This window comes from Hemitrygon akajei, chromosome 18 (genome assembly GCF_048418815.1).
Source record: "Hemitrygon akajei chromosome 18, sHemAka1.3, whole genome shotgun sequence".
In the NCBI taxonomy this organism is placed as follows: domain Eukaryota; kingdom Metazoa; phylum Chordata; class Chondrichthyes; order Myliobatiformes; family Dasyatidae; genus Hemitrygon; species Hemitrygon akajei.
The window spans coordinates 39,883,773-39,905,611 of NC_133141.1; the positions used below are offsets into that span (position 1 = coordinate 39,883,773).

The 21,839-nt window shown below is 39.7% G+C and overlaps 1 protein-coding gene across 1 annotated transcript in view; it reads left to right on the forward strand.

Annotated features, from left to right (window-relative positions):
* The first annotated feature begins 438 nt into the window (after positions 1-438).
* Positions 439-21,839, forward strand: part of psmd3 (proteasome 26S subunit, non-ATPase 3) — a 33,733-nt gene continuing 12,332 nt past the window's right edge. The window contains exons 1-7 of the mRNA XM_073071460.1: positions 439-753; positions 12,324-12,514; positions 14,024-14,161; positions 16,931-17,067; positions 18,039-18,229; positions 18,866-18,969; positions 19,136-19,250. Of these exons, the coding sequence (XP_072927561.1) occupies positions 576-753; positions 12,324-12,514; positions 14,024-14,161; positions 16,931-17,067; positions 18,039-18,229; positions 18,866-18,969; positions 19,136-19,250 (1,054 nt within the window). The 5' untranslated portion in view covers positions 439-575. The remainder of the gene's footprint in view (positions 754-12,323; positions 12,515-14,023; positions 14,162-16,930; positions 17,068-18,038; positions 18,230-18,865; positions 18,970-19,135; positions 19,251-21,839) is intronic.

Consider the following 21,839-nt stretch of genomic DNA (forward strand, 5'->3'; position numbering starts at 1 on the left):
CTGGCTTGCAGAGTTCCTCAGGCATCTTACGTGTGTTACTTGGATTTCCAGCATCTGCAGATTTGCTCTGGTTTGTGATGTAAGAAAAATGTACGGCTTCAGAATTGTGTAGGAGGGAAGGGTTAGAATGATAGCCCGTACTGCGCAGTACTCTGTTCTTATTATCACTGACGTATGTCGTAAAGTTTGTGGGGTTTTTTGGCAGCAGTGCAAGTCGTAAAAAATACCGTTACGAAATAGTGCTAAAGAGGAGTTAATGTTGATGAGCTGTTTGAAGACAGGAATGTTGTAAAAAGCTATTTTTCATCGCATTTCTAAGTTGTGTATTTCTATCCTACACCTATAACAATTAATTTGAAATGCTCTTTACTCCTTGCGCCACTTCTGTTGATCGGGACGCCTGCGCTCGACTATAGGGGCTGCGGTGAACGGGGCGCCGATCGATTGCCAGCGTCTGGTGATTTTCCCGGCGTGCCGTGCATTGCGGCGCGGCCTCTCCCCGGTTTGTGCTCAGTCATTGTACACCCGTGTGAGCTTGGTGCAGACTCCACCGACCCTCCCTTCCTCCCCACAGTATGAAGGACACCACGGGAAAGCACAAATCCAAGGAGCCCACCTCCGAGAAGGTGAAAGCCGCTGGCGGCCCCCCGGCCCCCGATGTGGAGATGAAGGACGTGTCCGCCGAGCCTGATGGCGAGCCGGCCGACAGCGGCGAGAAAAGCCAGAAGGAGCTGGACCTACTCACGTTGGAGGGTAAAACCTGGCTCTAGTGACGGACTGTCCAGTGCTGGGGACCGAGGCCATTGAAATACCTGGAGCAGGGCGTTTGGTAAAAGGGTTAGATCTAGCCGGGGGTGGGGGGGTCAGGTCACTTGGGATGGTTTTGATAAACAGGTGGACTAGGTCATTGAGCGAGGGGGATTGGTACTTTAAAGATACTTAGCATTATTATCCAACACAAATCTGTATTTTATCAGCTCTGAAGTAACAAATCTTTCGTCATTGGGTGTCTGGGAGTAGTGATCTATGTGGTCAACCACCTTGGGGAATGAAGCAGGAACTTACAGAGAGGAGAGTATTTAGTACAAGGAATATAATGTTATTGTCAAATGTCTGAATTGCATCTACACTAAAGCATCATAGTTCCAATCACTGGGTGTAGGGGCAATAAAGTTATCTGGACTGGAGTAAATAAGGTTTACTCGTCACTGTGCTGAACTGAGGCTGTGGCCTGCAACTAATGGGCTCTCGGACCTGCTTCGCGGCAGTGAACTTACTTTCGTGATCTTTAGTTTCGAATATTAATTGCCCTTTATTGCTTACACAGTTATTTTTTTTGCATTTAGGGTGTTTGATGGTCTTTTTTGTGGGTTCTGTTTGCTTTCATTTTTTGTGGCTACCTATAAAGAGGCGAATCTCAAATTTGTATGTAATATACATTGATAATAAATGTACTTTAAACTTCAATCTGGGTAGAGGAGTAACGGGTTCCATTAGCTCAAACAGTGACAGACTGCCCAGTGTTGGCTTTGTTGCAAAGATTACAGATGATACAAAGATTGGTGGAAGTGCAGGTAGCATTGAGTAAGTAGAGAGGCAACAGAAGGACTTAGACAGATTAGCAGAATGAGCAAAGAAGTGGCAGATGGAATACAGTGTTGGGAAGTGTATGGTCATGCACTTTGGTAGAAGAAATGAAAGGGTAGACTATTTTCTAAATGGAGAGAAATATGTAAAAAAAAACAAACTAGGTGCAAAAGGACTTGGGAGTGCTGTACAGGATTCCCTAAAGGTTAATTTTCAGGTTGAGTCTGTGGTGAGGAAGGCTAATGCATTGTTAGCATTCATTTCAAGAGGACTAGAATATAAAAGTAAGGATGTAATGTCAAGACTTTATAACACACTGGTGAGGCCTCACTTGGAGTATTGTGAGCAATTTGGGCCCCTTATCATGGAAAGAATGTGCTGAAACTTGAGAGGATTCAAAGGAGGTTTGCAAAAATGGTTCCAGGATTGAATGGCTTGTCATATGAAGGTGTCATATGACACCTTGTCATAATAAGGTAACCTTATTAGAACCTATCAAATGGTATAAGGCTTTGATAGAGTAGATGTGGAGAGGATGTTTCTCATAGTGGGAGAGTCAAGGACTGGTGGGGGGGAGTAGAGGGGTGATAGGCAGGTGAGAAGAGGTAAGAGGCCAGAGTAGAGAATAGATGAAGAGAGGAGGGGATTTTTTTTAACCAGAAGGAGAAATCGCTATTCATGCCATCAGGTTGAAGGCTACCCAGGCAGAATATAAGGTGTTGCTTTGTTGGAATGGGAAATCAAAATGAAAACATTGGGCCACTGGGAAGTTCCACTTTTGGCGAAGCAGTCCCCCGAAAAGTATGTATCTGTACTAAGATAACGTCTTTAGGTGTGGGTCAGTGGACATGGACTGACCACCATGTTTAAAACTCAGAGAGGGAAGGAATAGAGGATAAGTGTTTTAAATCTTATACCTCTTGTAAATATACCTGAGTAAAATAGGGGTTGAGGGCAAAGCATTGGATGGAGTGATCACCCTGGTGGCTACGACATTGCAATCAGTGAGGGATACAAGTCAAGTTTTACAAAATATAATCTATTGTGAGTACCTTAGCGAAATAAAAAAAATAGTTAAAGTGGGCTAGAGATCCCAGAATAAAACATTGTACTTGCGTGTTTAAAATATTTTCCATATGTAATTATTGCAGATAATAAAACTGCCAGTAAATGTGGTTAAGAGCAGACAACTCTGATGTCCAATCACCCAGTTCTCTGACAAATTTGAGGCAATTGAGAAACATAATCCAAAGCACATAGGTATATATGCACTGGTACGTGAAGCAGAGTGATTCCAGTGACAGGATGAAGGTGTAAGAAGAAATAAGGTCAACAAAATTCGTATGAACTAGAGCTTAGGAAAGTGCAAGGTGATCCAATTCAACCTTATAAAATAATATCATTGCACCATCTGGACATTTCCCCTGACCACTGTGTCTGGAACAAGTGGCCGTGCTCTCAGATTTCAAGTTTATTGAGCTTTTTTGGGGAGGATGAAGAGACCTTTCCTCACACAGAGGGGAATGAACCTGAGGAATTCACTAATACAGGGCTGGTGAGACCAAGTTGCTAAATATATATATATGAAAGAGGTTGGTAAAGTTCAAGATGAAAAAGGCATTTAGATGGATTGGGAAAGGATGATCAGCCAGGATAGTGGAGTAAACTCAAAGGGTCAAGTGAACTACCCAACTACATCAGTTTTCTATGGAACAAAATGTTCAGTAATTGTGGTAAAGAATAGGGCATGCTGTAATGTAAACCACACCGTACTCTGCAATGTCATTGTTTATGTGCTGGTGTAATAACATACTCTGTAAATGGAGAAGAAAAAAAAGCTGCATGAAGGTAACCCCCCAGTGCAACAAAAACCCAGTCAGACAAAGTAAAACACCCCACATGTACAGCAGGAACAGGGCTCATTCATTCCACCTGTTACAGAGAAATAGACCCATTATAATTTATCCATGAAATTAGGATCAGTGGTAGAAAGTTGTATGAACTGATCACCTAAGCTATTACTACTTGAAAGGAAGTGACCTGAGTTAAACAGTGGGATTATAGGCAGAAGTCTGTATTTCTATTATTACATCAGTTGTGAAATGAACTACACACATAAACGGGTTTAAAGATGTCTGGGTGAATTTGATTGTGTTTAAAGAATATAGTAATGTCATGGGGATTGAAAGATGATATCAACTGATCTAATATGAGTTATGCCAAGTATATAATCAAACAATAAACCATTTCATTTAAATTGTTGAGTTCTGTTCCTCCCTTGTCCTTAAAACATTTTTACTTACACTGGAATAGAAATTTTTATGGTATACTAATTGTTCCATCAAAATAGCACCATCTAATATCAGTAATGTGTGATTGTTATACAATTACTGCAAGAAGTAAATTGCTTAATGACTTAAAGCAATATGTTGTGTAATAAAGTTAACACCACAGAACTGGCTCTAAAAACTTTAAAGGTATGTTTTTTTTGTAGATGACATCAGCATTCAGTGGGCCAGTGGTTTATTAACAATGAGCTTTTGGCTCCCATTCTATGTTTCTTATTACAATTTTTGACAGTGTTGTAACTTGAAACACTAATGTAAGTACGTTAAAGCTCTAAGAATGTTTCAAAGTAAAGGTTGTGATATGTTTATTATTTAGAAAATTTATGGATTATGTTCGTTAACACAATTACAAGATATTTCACAATTATATTGTCATAGATATCAAAATTATATTAGCATAATTTCAAAATTATATTAACATTATATAAAAGAAAATTCCAGCTGCGTGGCAACAAAGACCATGTGTGCCAGAGCATTTCAGTTACTGCGTGGCCATGCACCTGCGCAGCTTAGCTGGAACAATGTTTTTAAGCTCTAGCAGATCTCTCGTCAGCCTCCGCCACACCAAAGTAAGTAACCCAAGTTTGTCAACCTCTTGTTCTAACACCTGCCCTCTAATCCAGACAGCATCCTGGTAAACCTCTTCTGCACCCTCTCCAAAGCCCTGACATCCTTCCTATAATGGGGCGGCCAGAACTGAATGCAAGTTAGTGCTGTCCGGGCTTCATTGTGACCTATGGTGCTGTCTGTGTGAAGCTTGCATGTTTTCCGTATGACTGCAGGTTTTTCCAGTCCCTCCCGCATCCCAAAGGTTGATTTTATTAACTGGCTACTGTAAATTATCACTATTAGATGTAGGTGGTATTGGGGAAGAGTTGATAATTAAAGTGAGAGAATTAGGTTATGGGAAATAAGTGGAAAATGGGACTGCTCTGAGAGCCAGCATAGACTGAATAGCCTCTTTTTTTTTTATTATAGAGGAACGATGGTAAATATGGTGAGATGCAAGGCCAGAATATGGAAAGGAAAATGTTGGAAATTTAAAACATGCATAAATTACTCTAGATTTAAGAATCAAGTTTAATATTACTGGCATACATTGTGAAATGTGTTGTTTTGCAGCGGCAGTACATTGCAATACATAATAAAAAGAGTACAAGAAGAAATATATTTAATTAAATAAGTTGTGCAGAAAGAGCAAAATAAGAAAAAAATAATGCAGTGTTCATGGGTCCATTCAGAAATCTGATGGCAGAGGGGGAAAAGCTCTTCCAAAAATGTTGAATGTATGTCTTCAGGCTTCTGTACCTCCTCTCTGATGGTAGCAATGAGAAGAGGGCATGTCCATGCTGGGGATTCCCTAATGATGGATACATTTTTTTTTGGCATTGCCTTTTGAAAATGTCCTTGATGCAGGGGAGGCTATTGCCCATGATGGAGCTGGCCAAGCTTTCAACTTTCTGCAGCATTTTCTGATCATGTGCATTGCCCTCCACCCCCCATACAGACAGTGATGCAGCCATTTGGAATGCTCTCCACGGTACATCTGTAGATATGTAGGAGAGAGACTAATGCTAATTTCTAAAAGAAATTTGCTACAGATGTTTTACTTGTGGTTTACTATCAACATTAACTGAATTACAGTCACCATGAATTACTGATGTTAGATGGTATTTTAGTATTTGATGTTGAAATTTCAGAAACTTAACTGTGCAAATATAATGTGAAAATGTTCTGCTCCAATGTAAATGTTTTAAGGACAAAGGAGGAACTGATCTCAGCAAGAAAGAACAAACTTGCTTTCTTATAGCATCTTTCATGACTAAAGCACTTCAGAGATGGAATATGGTAAATGTTGTAATGAGATAAAGCATCACGCTTGGTTGAAACTGAACGTGTGCGCACAACCATGTTTCTGCCAGGTAAAATTTTATTTTTATTGATTTAAGAGAATATTTGCATCCATTTGAGAGTAATCTTGGTTTATATCTTTTCACCAGAAAGGTACCAAACTAAAATATTTTTAATGGACGCTACCATTGTGCCTTAATTCCGCCAGTGTGGTTGATATCACACAGAGTGACCTGCCATTTTAACTAAATCCTAAGAAATTCCATCTGTGATATTACTGCAGCATGTTGCTGTTTTTGAATGTTAAATAGAAATGATTTAATTCAAAATTTCTTTTCAGAAATTTGGCCATGACTGTAATGCTCTAGGGGCATTGCCATTCTGAAGCTTCAGCATTTAATGTCAGCTTGTATTCTAAGTTTAGGATCAGTATGATTGCCCACCTTTTCCCAATACCATCCATTTTTTGATGGCAGTGAAGGTTGATTTTTTTTTAAAAAAACAAGGTTTCCTTGCACTTAATAGATAACTGATTTTTCTTTTAGCTTTTAATTTTAATGTTGATATTGATACAAGAAAATGGTGACGTTTTTTGTACAGTGAGTGACTCTGGAAAGGACAGATTTCCTGATAAGGTAGTGGACATCTAACCTGCATCAGGCAATCCATGTATTGATCTGAATTCATGAGACTGTCTCTTGATGTTGCAGCTCAGTAATATGTTGAGACCGTAGAAGCAACAGCCTACAGGGCTAATAATACTGTTAGTTATGTGTGCCAGTTTCTTTTTCTCAATCTTTTTTTATTAAGTTTCAAATATATAAACATAACAATGATAGTGATACAAAGAGATCGGGATTACACTAATAATGGTTAAAGTATGCAGACACAGACTCCGAGTAACATGTGTAATCTAAGCCTCCCAATCTCTTAGTAACTGAACATGAAAAGGATTCAAAAATTTTTATACAAAAACGAAGTCCCCCCCTAAACAAAAAAAAACAGAAGCTGGGTTGCCATGTTTCATCAGTTAAAATCATTATTTGACATTAACTCTGCTCCTCTAGACACAAATAAAAAGTTGTTGAGAAGGATTCGGAAAAGGTCAGCTTACATCATATGAAAATGTTGAATAAATGGCCTCCAAGTTTCTTCAAATTTAACCGAAGGATCGATAGTACCACTCCTAATTTAAGCATGTTATAGTTTGGGAAAACCACTGAAATGTAGTAGGGTGATTAGAATCTTTCCATTTAAATAAAATGGATCTTCTGGCTAGTAATGCAACAAATGCAATCAAGCGGCAAGCTGAAGGGGTTAATTGTCTAGAGTCCATCACTGGTAATCCAAAAATTGCAGTAATAGGATGAGGTTGTAAATCACTACACAAAACTACTGAAATAATATCAAAAATATTTTTCCAAAGGAGGGCAAGACCAGAACATCAAGGAAGCTACCTCAGAATTACATCTGCCACAGACAGGATTTATATGACAATAAATATGGGTCCTATGAACCATCTTAAGTTGTATCAAGGCGTGTCTAGCACACATTGAAGAAGGGTTAACTAGTTGGAGAATTTTCTCCCATTTCCCTATAGGTAAAGATACCTGAAGTTCTCTTTCCCATTCATTCTTAATTTTATCAGATGTACCTAGATGTATTTTTGTAATCAGATCATAAATAATTGCTATTAAACTCTTGATAGGGCTTTAAACCTAAAATATTTTCTGTAATTTCAGTTTGATGTGGTATCAGAAAAGTAGGTAAAATAACATTTGAAAAGTTTCTAATCTGTAAATATCTGAAAAAATGTGATCTAGGCAAATTATATTTATTAGACAACTGTTCAAAAGACATGAAGCAGTTATCCATGAATAAATCACAAAAACATGTTATTCACTTCGTTTTCCATAAAAGAAAAGCTTGATCAGTTCTGGATGGTTGGAAGAAAACAGTAAGATATAATAGGACTTGATAGGATGAATTTATTCAATCCAAAAAATTTACGAAATTGAAACCATATTCATATTGTATGTTTAGTTATGGGTTTAGTCGTTTGTTTATTGAGTTTAGTAAGTGCAAAGGGAAGCGAGGCCCCTAAGATAGAAGCCAATGAGAACCCCATACAGACTCGCACTCGAGGTTCACCCATCATGGACATTGAATTTCATCCAAATCTTGTGTCCAGAATGTTAAATATCGATTATTAATTGCCCAATAATAGAATCTAAAGTTCGGCAATGCCAAACTGCCATCCTTTTTTGATTTCTGTAAATATTTCTTACTTAACCTAGGATTTTTATTCTGCCATAGATATGAAGAAATTTTAGAATCAATAATATCAAAAAAGGATTTAGAGATGAAGATTGGTACCCGCCTGAAATAGATACAGAAATTTAGGTAAAATAATCATCTTAATAGTATTAATTTGACCAATCAATGATAAGGACAATGGAACCATTTAGTAAGCAGTTGTTGAACATGATCAATTAAGGGTAAAAGGTGCCAGTTTCTGTTTGTTCTTGAGTTTCTTCTTGCAGCCTTCTATTTTGTTTGTAGCAATGTTTAATGACTATGGAGGGACTGTTGCACATAGTGAAAGCAACATATGTACTGTGAATCTGTGACATTTTGTGTGTGATTTTTCTATGGAGGTGACTATAGCCATTTTGAAGTTTTATCCCTGGGACATGACCTGGTTGTCATGTATTACTGAGTAAAGCTAGCCAGTAATTCAACAAAATTACATGATTTCCTTTCAGATGTGAATAGACTCCACTTCCAAAGGTTTTTCTATTCCCTCCCCTTACCTAGCTAAACATTTGTATAAAACTGGGGTTTTATGAGAGATGTGTGGAGGAAATTTATACAATTTAATCATCATGTGGACAGAATTTCAGTATTTGAGACTCGTAATAAAAACAGAAAATGTTCACCTGGTCTATTAAGGGAGACATTAGGAAGATTGACTGAAAGCCTGGTCATCCAGTTCTGTTCTCAGGAGTTCTAAAGGCAGAAAAGTAGGGTGGAGAAATGAACTTGAGTGAGAATGCTAGAGCTAGGTTGGGTTGTTCACTGCACAGCCACCAGTACTGGGAAAAGGCATGATAGGAGAGTGCTCAAGAGGCTAGTTTAACAAGAAAGGGGAACATAACAACAGCACTTTACTCATATCTGGCATCACCAGTGACTTGTATCATTCAGTTTCCACCTTATCACAAACATTCTTCTTGTTCTCCCCACTGCTTACTTTACTCCAGGGGTCATCAACCTTTTTTTGCACCGTGGACCGGTTTAATATTGACAATATTCCTGCGGACTGGCTGACGGGGGGAGGGGGGGTGGTTAAACACGACCGGAATACAGCGATACTCGAAGGAGGTTCCTTATGTCCAGTCCGTTCTGCAATTTAGTTTACGTGGCTCTCAGCACTTGCTTCTGTCCTGCTTGCTCACGGTTTTTCCGCTCAAAAAACTCAACGGGGTTTGTCTTTAAGTGCAGGGTGGTTGCACTCAAGGTATCAAAGCAGTTTTGAGGGCTTCATTGCCTCATTAGACAGCCTCTGGGCCCCAACTCCAGCCTCCGCCTGCCCGCCACCAGATGCCTTGGCCAGGTGTGACTAGTCGTGGGTGGGGTGAGAGGACAAGGTCAGGGCCAGAAGTCCCTGTGCCTAGGCTGCAGTGGTCGCAGTTCGGAGAGAGCGACTGACCGAGCGAGGAGTGCGACAGGGCGTGCGCTCGCCCCCCCCCCCCCCCCCCCCCCCGTAGGATCTATTGACCGACAAAAGTTTGGCTCGAGGGATGACTTTCAGTAGATCGCAGCAAGGTAGCTGCTCTGCTACTTACGAAACCCTGAGCCTGAATTAGGTCATCTGCGAATATTTTAGCACCTGGTTCCACACGAACATTCAGTGTGCTAAACAGGTTTAGAGGCAGCGCCCATCTGTCTGCGCTCAGCGCCAGTAACAACAGCACTTCTCGCCGGCCGTGTGAGGCGGCCGGTTAACCGAGGCCAACCAGTGATCCCTGGCGTGAGGGTATCACTGGGTTTAGACGACTGATGACCTCACGTGCGTTCAAGTTCAACAGTAGACGTGATGGAATGAGGAAAGGTGCGTCTGACTCATTGTTTCATATTGACAAATATTGTTTCCTCGCGGCCTGGTAGCACATGCTTTGCGGCCCAGTACTGGTCCACAGCCCAGTGGTTGGGGACCACTGCTTTACTCTGTAACTATAAATTTCATCAACTTGAAATGTTAACTCTTTTTCTCTCAATGGATGCTGCCTAATGTACATAGAACAAGATTCAAATTTATTAAATGTAACTTCCAGTACACAGGTGTAAAGGAGAACAAGGTAACTGTTACTCTGTGTCTGATGCAGCACAAAAAGGAAAACAAGAATATAAAGAACACGATAATAAAACACAAATATAAATACATAAAGTAACTTGTATGCAAAGATTGATTGTACGTCCATAAAGTGACTCCAGGTACAGGAATGTCTGTACGTAAGGTGATTGACAGGAAATGGTAAAGTAGTGTTGGTGGGGTGGGTTAGGTGGAGGTGTTCATCAACCTTACTGCTTGAGAAAATTAACTTTTTTGAATCTGGTGGTCCTGACATAGAAGACATAGATGCTACATAGCCTTCTCCCTGATGGGAGTAGGATAAACGGTCATTGGGCAAGGAGAGTGGGATCGTTCATGATTATACTGGTCCTTTTTCAGGACTGTTATGTAGATATGTCCTTGATGGCAGGTGTGCTGGTGATGCATTGGACAGCTTTGGCTATCCATTGTTGAGCCTTCCTGTCAGCCATAGTGATGCAGCATGTTAGGGTGCTCTCAGCAGCACGTCTATAGAAAGTTATTTGTATAGATGTGCATAGTCCAGCTCTGTTCACCCTCCTCAGAAAGTAGAGGCGTTGGTGAACATAGAACGTGACAGCACAGAATGGGCCCTTTGGCCCATCATGTTGTGCCGACCTTTTAACCTACTCCAAGGTAAATCTAACCCTTCCCTCCTGCATGAGCCTCTATTTCTATCATCCATGTGCCTATCAAAGAGTTTCTTAAATGTCTCTAATGTATCTTCATCTGCCACCACTTCCAACAGGGCATTCCATGCACCCATCACTCTCTGTGTAAAAACAAACTTACCTCTGACATCCCCATATACTGTCCTCCAACTGCCTTAAAATTATGCCCCCTTGTATTATAACAGACTCTTCTGGCCTAATGAATCTGCGCCACACAATTACACCTATGTGTCCGCCTATGAACCTGTGCATATTTGGATGTGTGTTGAGTATTTTACACATTTTTACATTGTTTCCTGTGTCAGCCGTTCCATCAAGAAGAATTGGGAGGCTGGGGGTGGGACGGGTCAAATGGCTCCTAATCTATTACCAATTATGGCGATAGAGAAGATGTAAGGCTGAAAAGGGTTTTCGTGAGGGCATTCTTCGGCATGCAGTTAATGACAGTGCAGTCTCAAGACATTTCTTTTAATTTCCTGTGAGTTTTAGGAAACACAATTTAAGGGACCTGTTTGTATTCAAATATTTGTATAAATGGTTATGCTGGAATTCTGAACACCAGAACACTCTCCCAATTAGTACCATGAGAATTTGTTCAGCATATGGACTACAGTGACACAAGAACATCAAACATAGAACATTAAAACACAGTACAAGCCTTTCAGCTCATGATATTGTGCTGACTTTATATTCTACTCTAAGATCATTCTAACCCTTCCCTCCCACATAGCCCTCCATTTTTCTTTCATCCATGTGAAGAGTTTCTTAAATTACCCTAATGTATCTTCATCTACCACCACTCCTAGCAAGGTGTTCCCATGCACCCGCCACTCTCTGGTAAACAACTTAACTCTGACATCCCCCTTATACTTTACTTCAATCCCCTTAAAATTATGCCCCCTTGTATTAGCCATTTCCGCACTGGAAACAGATCTCTGGCTATTCACGCGATCTATGCCTCTTATCATCTTGTACACCTGTATCTAGTCACCTCTCATCCTCCTTCGAATCACCTTCTTTGGTGTGACTTAGGAAAAGCAGTAAATACTGGTCTTGCTGGCAATGGCCCCAACCCCATAAATGAACCCCTTGTTACTTGGTTTCAAATTTATGAAGAATACTTTCATAGTGCAAAACTATTAATACACAAAGCCATTTCATTTATGTGTCCAGATTGGTTAGTGTCATTTTTATTCCTTAATTGGGCTTTAATATTTTTAATCTATTATTACACTACAAGAAGTTAAAATGTGTATGAGCATGCCCAAAAAATCTCACCTGTAAAATTGACAGCCTTATTGGGGATATAATCAGTTGGAGTTTAAGAAATTAATGAAGAATAGCAAGGGAGGAGGGTGTGAAGAATTTAAAAAGAAACAGTAAACTCTGGACTGGAGAAAGTATAAATATTGATCCACACCTAGATGGACATTCCCAAAGATGTTATAGATGCTATGAAATAAGATGGTTAAAACCATTTGTTTTTTCCAGATATCAGAGAACATGTCAAGCAGATTGAGAAAGCTGTGTCAAGTAAAGAGCCACGGTTTGTGCTAAGGGCTTTGCGTGCACTTCCTTCAACCTGCCGCAGGTTGAATCCCACCGTCCTTTACAAGGCCATCAATGGCTTCTTTGTGTCCAACACTTCGACGCGTGATCTCCTGCTGGCCTTTCTCGAGGAGGTTAGTGTTGATCAATAAATGTTATACAGTCGGCCCTCCTTATTCGCGAGTTCTGCATGCGCGAATTCAACCAACCGCGAATCAAAAAAACCCAGAAGTGCTCTTGCAGCACTTGTTGTTCGAACATGTACAGACTTTTTTTCTTGTCATTATTCCCTAAGCAGTGCAGTATAACAACTATTTTACATAACATTTACTTGTATTAGGTATTATAAGTAATCTAGAGATGATTTAAAGTATATGGGAGGATGTGCGTAGGTTATCGTGGATCAGGATCAAACAAAAACCGGAAGTTCTCTTACTAAGTAAGTTGGAACGGGTACATCCGGTATTATTTAGCGTCAGTTAGTCAAACGTTTGTCTTAGTATATAGTATATATTTTACCTTTCTGTGCATATAAAATGCTTAAGAAACGTATGTTTCAGCACCGGGCGATCCAGTGACAGATTGCTACCGAGTGTGCTGTCCATCCATGCCGGGTTGATGTGGAGGATTAAAAACCCAAAATCCCAAAGCCCTATAATTAAACCACAATTAGTAATAATTGTAGCTTTCATCGGGGCAGGGCCTTTCTCACTTTTTCCTTTAAAATTGTTCCGGTCGTTGACCAACTGTAGCCTAACGCTTTTCAAATGATTGATGGCGTTTTACCTCTTTCCGATTGCTTTATTATTTCCACTTTATTTTCCAATCGTGATCGTGATTATTTTCGTGAACAGAACCACTGTGGATTCGGAGCTCCGCGGCTGGGTCCTAATGTCCACCACACTGAGATGGGTTAAATAAGGTCCGGGGTTCCAGTGGGTCCTAAGGTCCACCGCATTGAGACAGGTTGAATAAGAGACTTGAGCATCCACGAGGGGTCCCGGAACCAATCCCTCGCGGATAAGGAGGGCCGACTGTATAATACTTTGTTAACGTGAATCAGAGGCAGCTATTTAGTTGAATGAGAAACTTATTCAGGGATCCAGATGAATTATAACATATGAACTAGATTCAAGAATTGACCATGAGTCCTTGGAGTTTGCTCTGCAATTCTAAACTTGCTGAAATTCAGAATGAGGGGGATTTTATCAAAACTTGTTGAATGGCCTAGAAAGAGTGGACATGGAGAGGATGTTTCCATTTACGGAGGAGTCTAGGGCTAGGAGGCACAGCCTCAGAATAGAGGGACATCCTTTTAGTAGAACAAAGATGAGGAATTTTTTAACCGGTGGGTGATGAATCTGTGGAATTCATTACCCACAATGTGCTGAGGAGGCCAATTCATTGGGTATATAAAATCAAGTACATTTCCTGAATATTTAAGAACTTCCAAAGAGGATGGATTTTTCTCTGGTAGATTGGCCTCACATGACAAAGTGAAAAACTATATGTTGTGTTCTCCGTTTGATATCAAGGGGAGGAAAGCAATCCTGTCTTAAAATGAAATTTTGGAGATTTATGTGATTTAACTGGTGAAATGAAAATGGCTGTGCCAAATGCTTTTAAATATTGTTCTTTTCAAGCCGATGGATACAGAAGGGGATGTGCAGTTCCGTCCTCGAACAGGAAAGGCAGCTTCAGTTCCTCTTCTGCCTGAGGCAGAGGCTTACCTGCAGCTTTTACTAGTCATTTACTTGACAAACAACAAACGATACACTGAGGTGAGTGGATTGACTGGAAGGACAATCCTTCCAGTGTAGTCGAAACTTCTAAACTGTATCCTACACATAAGCAGTAGTTTTAAGTTATACCTACTTGTAAAGTGCTTGCATTTGATTTAAATTTTTTCCTGTTTTTTTTCGAAATGCGCTTCCATTTATCTGGTACTTTCAAATTCTCCAGATGTGCTAAGTGGCATCGTATCAGTTACATTCCAAATGTAGCCATTGTTTTGTAGAGAGATGTGAGTGACCACATCCTTTGGGGTTTTAAGTATTGTGATGCACAGTTCTGGAGTGTAGTTTAAAACAAAAAGCTGACCTGCCAATTTTCTTTTGGGGCAGATTCTTTATACAGGTTTCCCCCGCTACTCGAAGGTAGAGCGTTCCTGTGAAATGGTTCGTAAGCCGGAATGTCGTAAAGCGAAGAAGCAATTACCATTTATATGGGAAAATTTTGTGAACGTTCACAGACCCAAAAAATAACCTACTAAATCATGCCAAATAACACATAAAACCTAAAATAACAGTAACATGTAGTAAAAGCAGGAATGATCTGATAAATACACAGCCTATATAATGTAGGAATACTTTTCTGCAATTATTGCAGCACTGTCCACCGCAGCAAAAATCTCACACAAGCGCTCTCAGCAGCACTCGCGGCAAAAACACTGGGCGCAAACGCTCTCGCCAGAAGCACACAGCGCAAGCGCTCTTGGCAGAAGCACTCTTTCCAGTAACCTTTAAGCTATGAAGCTGCCAAATCATACCAAATAACACATAAAAATACACAGCCTATATAAAGTTGAAATAATGTACGTCCTGTGTAGTTTCACTTACTGGAATCGGGAAGACAGCACACTGATGATAGTGTGTTAGGCTGAGTCATCGGAGGTTGGGGTGGTGGGAGACTGGGGTGTCATCTCATCGTCATCTGTTTCCATCAGGACAGGCAGGTCACCTTCTACTATGTCTGCCTGCCTCGATGTCGAAGGTTGAGTTTCGTCGTCTGATGTGGGAGGATTGAAAAACGACTATGCTTGACTGTTTAGCCTCACGCATTTTTCTATCATATATTTCTTTGTTAGCACTCAAACCATCCTGCAAATATGCGCTAAACCTACGTACTCTTTCACAATTAAAGTCATACTTTTCTGCAATCATTGCAGCGTTGTCAATCACAGCGAAAATCTCACGCAGTTGCTTCACGTTCAGTTCCTGGACGACTTCACTTTCGGACCATTTGCTACTGCGTTCGGCTTCAATTGTTATTCTTTCCTCTTCATCGTCTCTTCATCTGTCAGTTCTTGGTCATGGGATGCCAAAGCCTCTTCAACATCATCTTCGTCAACTTCCACAAACCCTTAGCCAAACTCTCTATATCCTTACTTTGTTCACCACGATCGAAATGCTTTATTATGTCTAGTTTTGCGCTAAGTGTAACCCTTATGCGCTCTTTTAGGCTTTTCCAATACCTTAGAACTCATCTTGCTAATGGATGCACAAAATAAATCGACATAAAGCACAGATGCTCACAGGCACGTGTTTAAGCAATGCCGGCTAGAATGCAGTTCCGGGGGAGGAGCTTGGCTGCTCGGCGTGTGCTGCCTCTTCATAACAGTGAAAACACCTGTTAGCAAAAACAGGTAACTAATGTAGGTCTTTCGTAACAGCAAGGTGTCGTAAAGCGAACATTCAAAAAATGGGGGACACCTGTATTTAAGAGACCAATAGAAGAACACAGAGCTTGAGCAGGATTATAAAACAAAAGTGATTCTGTAATGTTCTCCAGGCCCAGATTTCAAAGCAGACAATATTCTGAGCTCTATTGAGCTTGACTGAAACATTTTACATTCTCTGCTCTGACCACCATCTCCCCACCTTTCCCCTTGTCTTTTAGCAGCCTCTGGGCAGTAAGTCCTGTGGTTTGTCAGCCTTGATGCAAGTCCTGTGCTGCATTTTAAAAAGCAAGTGGTGTCTGTAAAGCTTTAGTCAGGCAGTAATGAAAGCAATGGCAATCCAGCTTCCCCAAATCACTGAAGGATGAAGATAGCACTTAGTACAGCACTAAGCCACAGATCCCACACAAAGGGCGTCAGGTTGAAGTCAAAGTTCTAGTTGAGTTGGCCAATCTCAAATCAGGGCAGAAACTCCATACAAAATCTTGACTAATATATCCTGGTAAGGTAGAGGAAAGCATTCCCCTTGCCACAAAGTATTGTTTATTGATACTTTTTTACAGACACATAGGCAAGAAATTGTCTGGCAGGCAGGTGTACAGTTTAATTTGGCATTGTGGTGGACACAAACACATGGGATGAAAGCCCTATTCCTGTGCTGTACTGTTCTGTGTATTTGTAAAAATGGAGGGCAAGTTGATTACACAGCAGTGTCAAGATTGTTAAACTATACCAGAACATTTCACAAGAGAATTATCTAACAAAATTTATCATTGTACTGTGTAAAATGTTATTAGTTCAGATGATCAACAGCTTAGGCAGAGGTTGTATCTAAACTGATACTTGAAGTAGAGATGAAAAGTCGAGATTTGAGACGAGAAATACCAGAGCTCAGAGCCCTGGAAGGCACGGCAACCATTGAAAATCAGATACACAAGTTCAGAAAGTAGACAGAACAGGGTCCCTGGTCAGTTTCAGCTGGAAAATGTGTCTGAGCTGAAGATTCTCATTAGTGATTATTCACCCTCACATTAAGGTTACTGGAAAGTTGATATTTTTTTAAAAAAATGCAATGTCCATTTTTTTTGTGCAGGCACAGAAATCCTCTGATGACCTGATGCAAAAGATTGCTGCTCAGAATCGCCGGGCTCTAGACTTGGTTGCAGCTAAATGTTACTATTACCATGCTCGTGTCTATGAGTTTCTAAACAAACTTGATGCAGTCAGAAGGTGAGGGAGTCTTTGCATCTTGCTTCCTTGAGCAAAAGTAAAGTCATGTTGAAATTACACTTCTGAAGATAATGCTGATGATGTTTTATGATAATGATGTTTTGTGATTTGATACATTTAACTAAGTCCATAAATAGAATCAATTTTAATTGTCTTTTTGCTGATCTTGTTACTGGAGGTGTTGCCTGTCACCAGATAAAGAAATCAATTTTAGCCAGTCATTTTAAATTACTGCCAATGAGGATGGGTGAGTGCAGAGAAATGGGATGTGCTTTGGGACTGAAAATATGGGTATGGCAACAAATATTCAGCACCCAGATTATTATCAAATTCTTAATTGACCTCTGTTATAGAATTCCAGAAACAGTATAATAATTCCCTCTTAAATGATTGATTTGACTTTAGTAGTATTTGGATAGGATGAATTTCAAGTTCAAATGACCATTTCTGAGAAGTAACTTCCAATATCCCATTCCCTTGCTTCTATCAATGATCATAAACTTGACCCAATTATTACAGATTCACAGATCAATAGAAGTCTCTTGCATTTCAGTCTTGAACTCTTCCATTAGTTTTTGCATACTTTTCTGCCTCTCCTTTGAGGTAATGACAGCCATGGCTCATAACAAACAAGATTTGTATTCCATCAAAACAACATAGGTCCCAAAACACAAGCTAGCAGAAGTTTGTAGCCCCATAATATCTCCATGATTGATAAACTGTGAAGCTATTTTTGTCAATCTTTGATGTTTTGCAAGTCTTTTGGTGACATTTGTTGCTAATCTTAATATAAATGTTGCCCCAGATCCCACTATCTATAGTCTCTCTAGTATAAAATGGTTCCTTTTGCGAAAGGTAAAACAAATACATGAAGATGCTAAAATTGTTGTGGTAGACCAGGGAGATGAGCATCTTCACTATTGCCCACAGTGTAATTTTACAAACTTGTCAGTAATTTGCTTGTTTTTCAGCTTCTTGCATGCACGTTTAAGGACGGCCACCCTGCGCCACGATCATGATGGACAGGCTACTTTGCTGAACCTGTTACTGAGAAATTACCTGGTGTATAATTTGTATGATCAGGCTGAGAAACTCGTCTCTAAATCCATTTTCCCCGAACAAGCTAACAACAATGAGTGGGCACGATACCTTTATTACACAGGTGAGATTCAGTCCAATCTGAAGTAAAGGCTAAAGAGGTATGACCACTTAAAATAAAATAGAAAGACTTAGAGGGGACAACTGTTGTGGAAAGCACATTCATTTATTTCCCCAGTCATGATGCAACACAATGTCCCCATTCCTTTTTGTGCATGACTCATGACTTCAAAAGTGTTACCAACAATAACTGGTTTTACCTATCTCCTGCCACCATGTACTCTTTCCCCTCCACCCACTCATCTTTTTCTGGTTTCTTCCCCCTTCCTCTCCAGTCCTGATGAAGGGCCACAGCCGGAAATGTCAACTGTTGATTCCTCCCCATTGATAATGCCTGACCTGCTGAGTTCCATCAGCACTTTGTATGTGTTCTTCAAGACTTACAGCACCTGTAGAATCTCATGTTTATGACTGCTCATCTTAGAGGTTCTCTGTGACAAGGTAGCTAGTAAATAATCCTGTGGTACTTTGTGTTAAGACAAAGATGCTTGTAGTTTCAGCAAAATATGAATTAATCTGTTCTTAGTTGCTTTGAAATGTTGGATCTAGACATGTAAACCATCAAATCAGAATATTACAGATATATCCAAGATATATTTTTATAAATTTTTTTGGAAGCCGTCACGTTTGTCACTTTCAGGTCGTATTAAAGCAATTCAGTTGGAATATTCAGAGGCACGAAGAACATTGACCAATGCTCTACGAAAAGCTCCACAGCATACTGCAGTTGGCTTCAAGCAAACAGTGAGTTAGGTCTTCTGTTCCTATAGCTTTTTTTAATTTTAAAAACATGCTGCTAGTTTTAATTTTTTAAATGTTTTCCATTAAATATTATTAATCTTAACTAATGAAGTGGCTCTGTAAATGTTGTAACAAATAATTTTGTGGGGAATGTGCATTTCATTACCAGGTTCATAAGTTGCTGATTGTTGTGGAGTTACTATTGGGTGAGATCCCGGACAGGCTACAGTTCCGACAACCGTCACTCAAGAGGTCCCTGATGCCATACTTCCTGCTCACTCAGGGTCAGTACGAGGTAGCTAGACACAAACGTTAGATTCAAAGCAGATTTCAGATTTTTTTTCCCTTAGAAACCAGTTACCCTGAATGTTGTCTGAGATTTAGGCAGATGGAGTTTGTGTTTTGTTCATTATATAATCTCAATGCATTTATTTGAAAAGCAAGTCATCTAGTTGGAATAAGTTGCTTTACCCCATTACACAGCCCCAACCCCATCTCAAACCATTCCTCACAACAGTATACTGTAGGAGGGACAATTTGGTACAAGTTGTAGTTTATTTACAATGCAATAATGTGGAATGATATGTAACAATAATGTGTACTAATTAGATCATATCATTTTTTTCTGTTTGGATGTCTTGTCTTTACAAAGAGTCATTATGTCATTTCCAGCAGCTACAGTTTGTGTTGTTAAAGCTTCACTTGTTTAACGTGTAAGATCATATTGAACTGTTGCTTTCATTAACTACCAAAGTTGATTTTCACCTCTGTGCATGACCAGCAGCAGAGAACTTGGCTCTCTGTTGGCCCGTCAAAAGAATAAATTTTTTCCGATGGGGTACCACAGTGGTGTAGCGGTTAGTGCGATGCTATTGCAGCTCGGTGTCAGAGTTCAGTGTACAATTCTGGTTAGTAGGTTAATTGGTCATTGTAAAATCATCCTATGATTAGACTAGTGTTAAATCAGTGGTGTGCTGGGTGGCATGGCTCGGTAGGCTGTTCTGCACTGTATCTCTAAATTTTGAAAAGTTAAATCAGAATCAGGTTTATTATCACCGGCATGTATCATGAAATTTGATAACTTAGCAGCAGCAGTTCAATACAATACATAATATAGAAGAGAAAAAAGTAGTAATAATAATAAGTAAATAGATCAATTACAGTATATGTATATTGAATGGATTAAAAATCCTGCAAAAACAGAAATGATATATATTTTTAAAAAGTGAGGTAGTGTTCATGGGTTAAATGTCCATTTAGGAATCGGATGGCAGAGGGGAAGAAGCTGTTCCTGAATCGCTGAGTGTGTATCTTCAGGCTTCTGTACCTCCTACCTGATGGTAACAGTGAAAAAGGGGCATGGGTGCTGGAGGTCCTTAATAATGAATGCTGCCTTTCTGAGATGCCGCTCCTTGAAGATGTCCTGGGTACTCTGTAGGCTGGTACCCAAGATGGAGCTGACTAGATTTACAACCTTCTGCAGCTTCTTTCGGTCCTGTGCAGTAGCCCCCCCCCCAAACATACCAGACAGTGATGCAGCCTGTATTAAAAAAGCAGTTTTTCCGTTTCTTAAACATGGAATTGAAAGCTCAGTGGCTTTGAAGAAAGATGGTTTTTTTAATAGTGGCCCACCAAATTTTTCCTGCAGCAATTTTTTGCTTATGAAAGAATCACATTAAATGGAGATGCTTACATGTTCAATGTACCCTAAGGCTGTTCCACACAATCTCCTGCTATTTTGCAGAGAGGAGATGATGAATTGTCAATTGGATTAGGTATATAGGGATTTGTTGGGCATATGATTGGTGAAGGAGAGGGAGAAGGATTGATGGAGAATGGAGTGTACTAGAATAGTGACCGTGAGTGTAGGGGTGAGGATAATCAATGGTGTCAATTAGTGAAGGGAAATGAATGTCACTTGTGCCAGTGGCCCAGATAAAATGGGGCCTTTTATTGCCAACCTCTCTTGAAGTTCAAGCTCTTAATGCCAGTTTGGTGTTCTTGGAATCCTCATTAGCACAACAGAATTTTGTGTAATTAGTGGCAACTGTGCTCCCTTTGGCATGTGCTGAGTATTCTCGAGATATAAGCATATTACATAAGCAGAAATCCCGGCAGCATTTTCAGCTTGCGGCCTTGAGATCCAACATAAAAGTGGACCTTCAGGCTCTAACGCTTGATAACGTTTATAATAGACTCTCCTTAGTGTGATTTTTGAAGAGAGCCTTATTGATTTTAAAAAAAAACATTCTGTATTTTTGGCTAAGATTTCACAAAGATCTCTCTTAAAAGCTAAACTAGAACTGGAATTGTTAGTGCCTTTTAGTGCTGTTGGTTTAATAGATGATAAATTCTACATAAGATAACAAACACTTATTGTCCTTAGCAACTTGAGATTTATTTTATGCAGATGTATATGGATTTAAATTTTCTTTTCTTAACCCTGAGGCTCAATGGCATTCAACAATGAGCTCAAAAAGATTAACAAGTTTGTACATGACAAGGAAGTTTTAAGTTGCCTTGTGCAAGGAGCAGTTGGTCCTAGAAGCAAATGCCTTCACTTCAATCTGAGTCATACTAAAGCTATGCATTTCAAAGTTTCGATTTTGGAAACTGAAATATCTGCAATATATGATTGCAATGACTACCGATAATTTCAATTTGTTTTAATCAGGAATTAATTTGCATCGCTATTTGTTTCTTATTACATTAGTAAAAATACTATGCTCCTCTTTATGCTAAATATGGCATGGTTTAAACTAGGTCTATTTCTTGAGCTGTTTCTTTTTAAACGACACTGTATAAAATCCTTCACTGATGGTTTTTGATAAGCTGTTCTCGATAATGAGTGTCCCACATTTGTCTCTCTACCC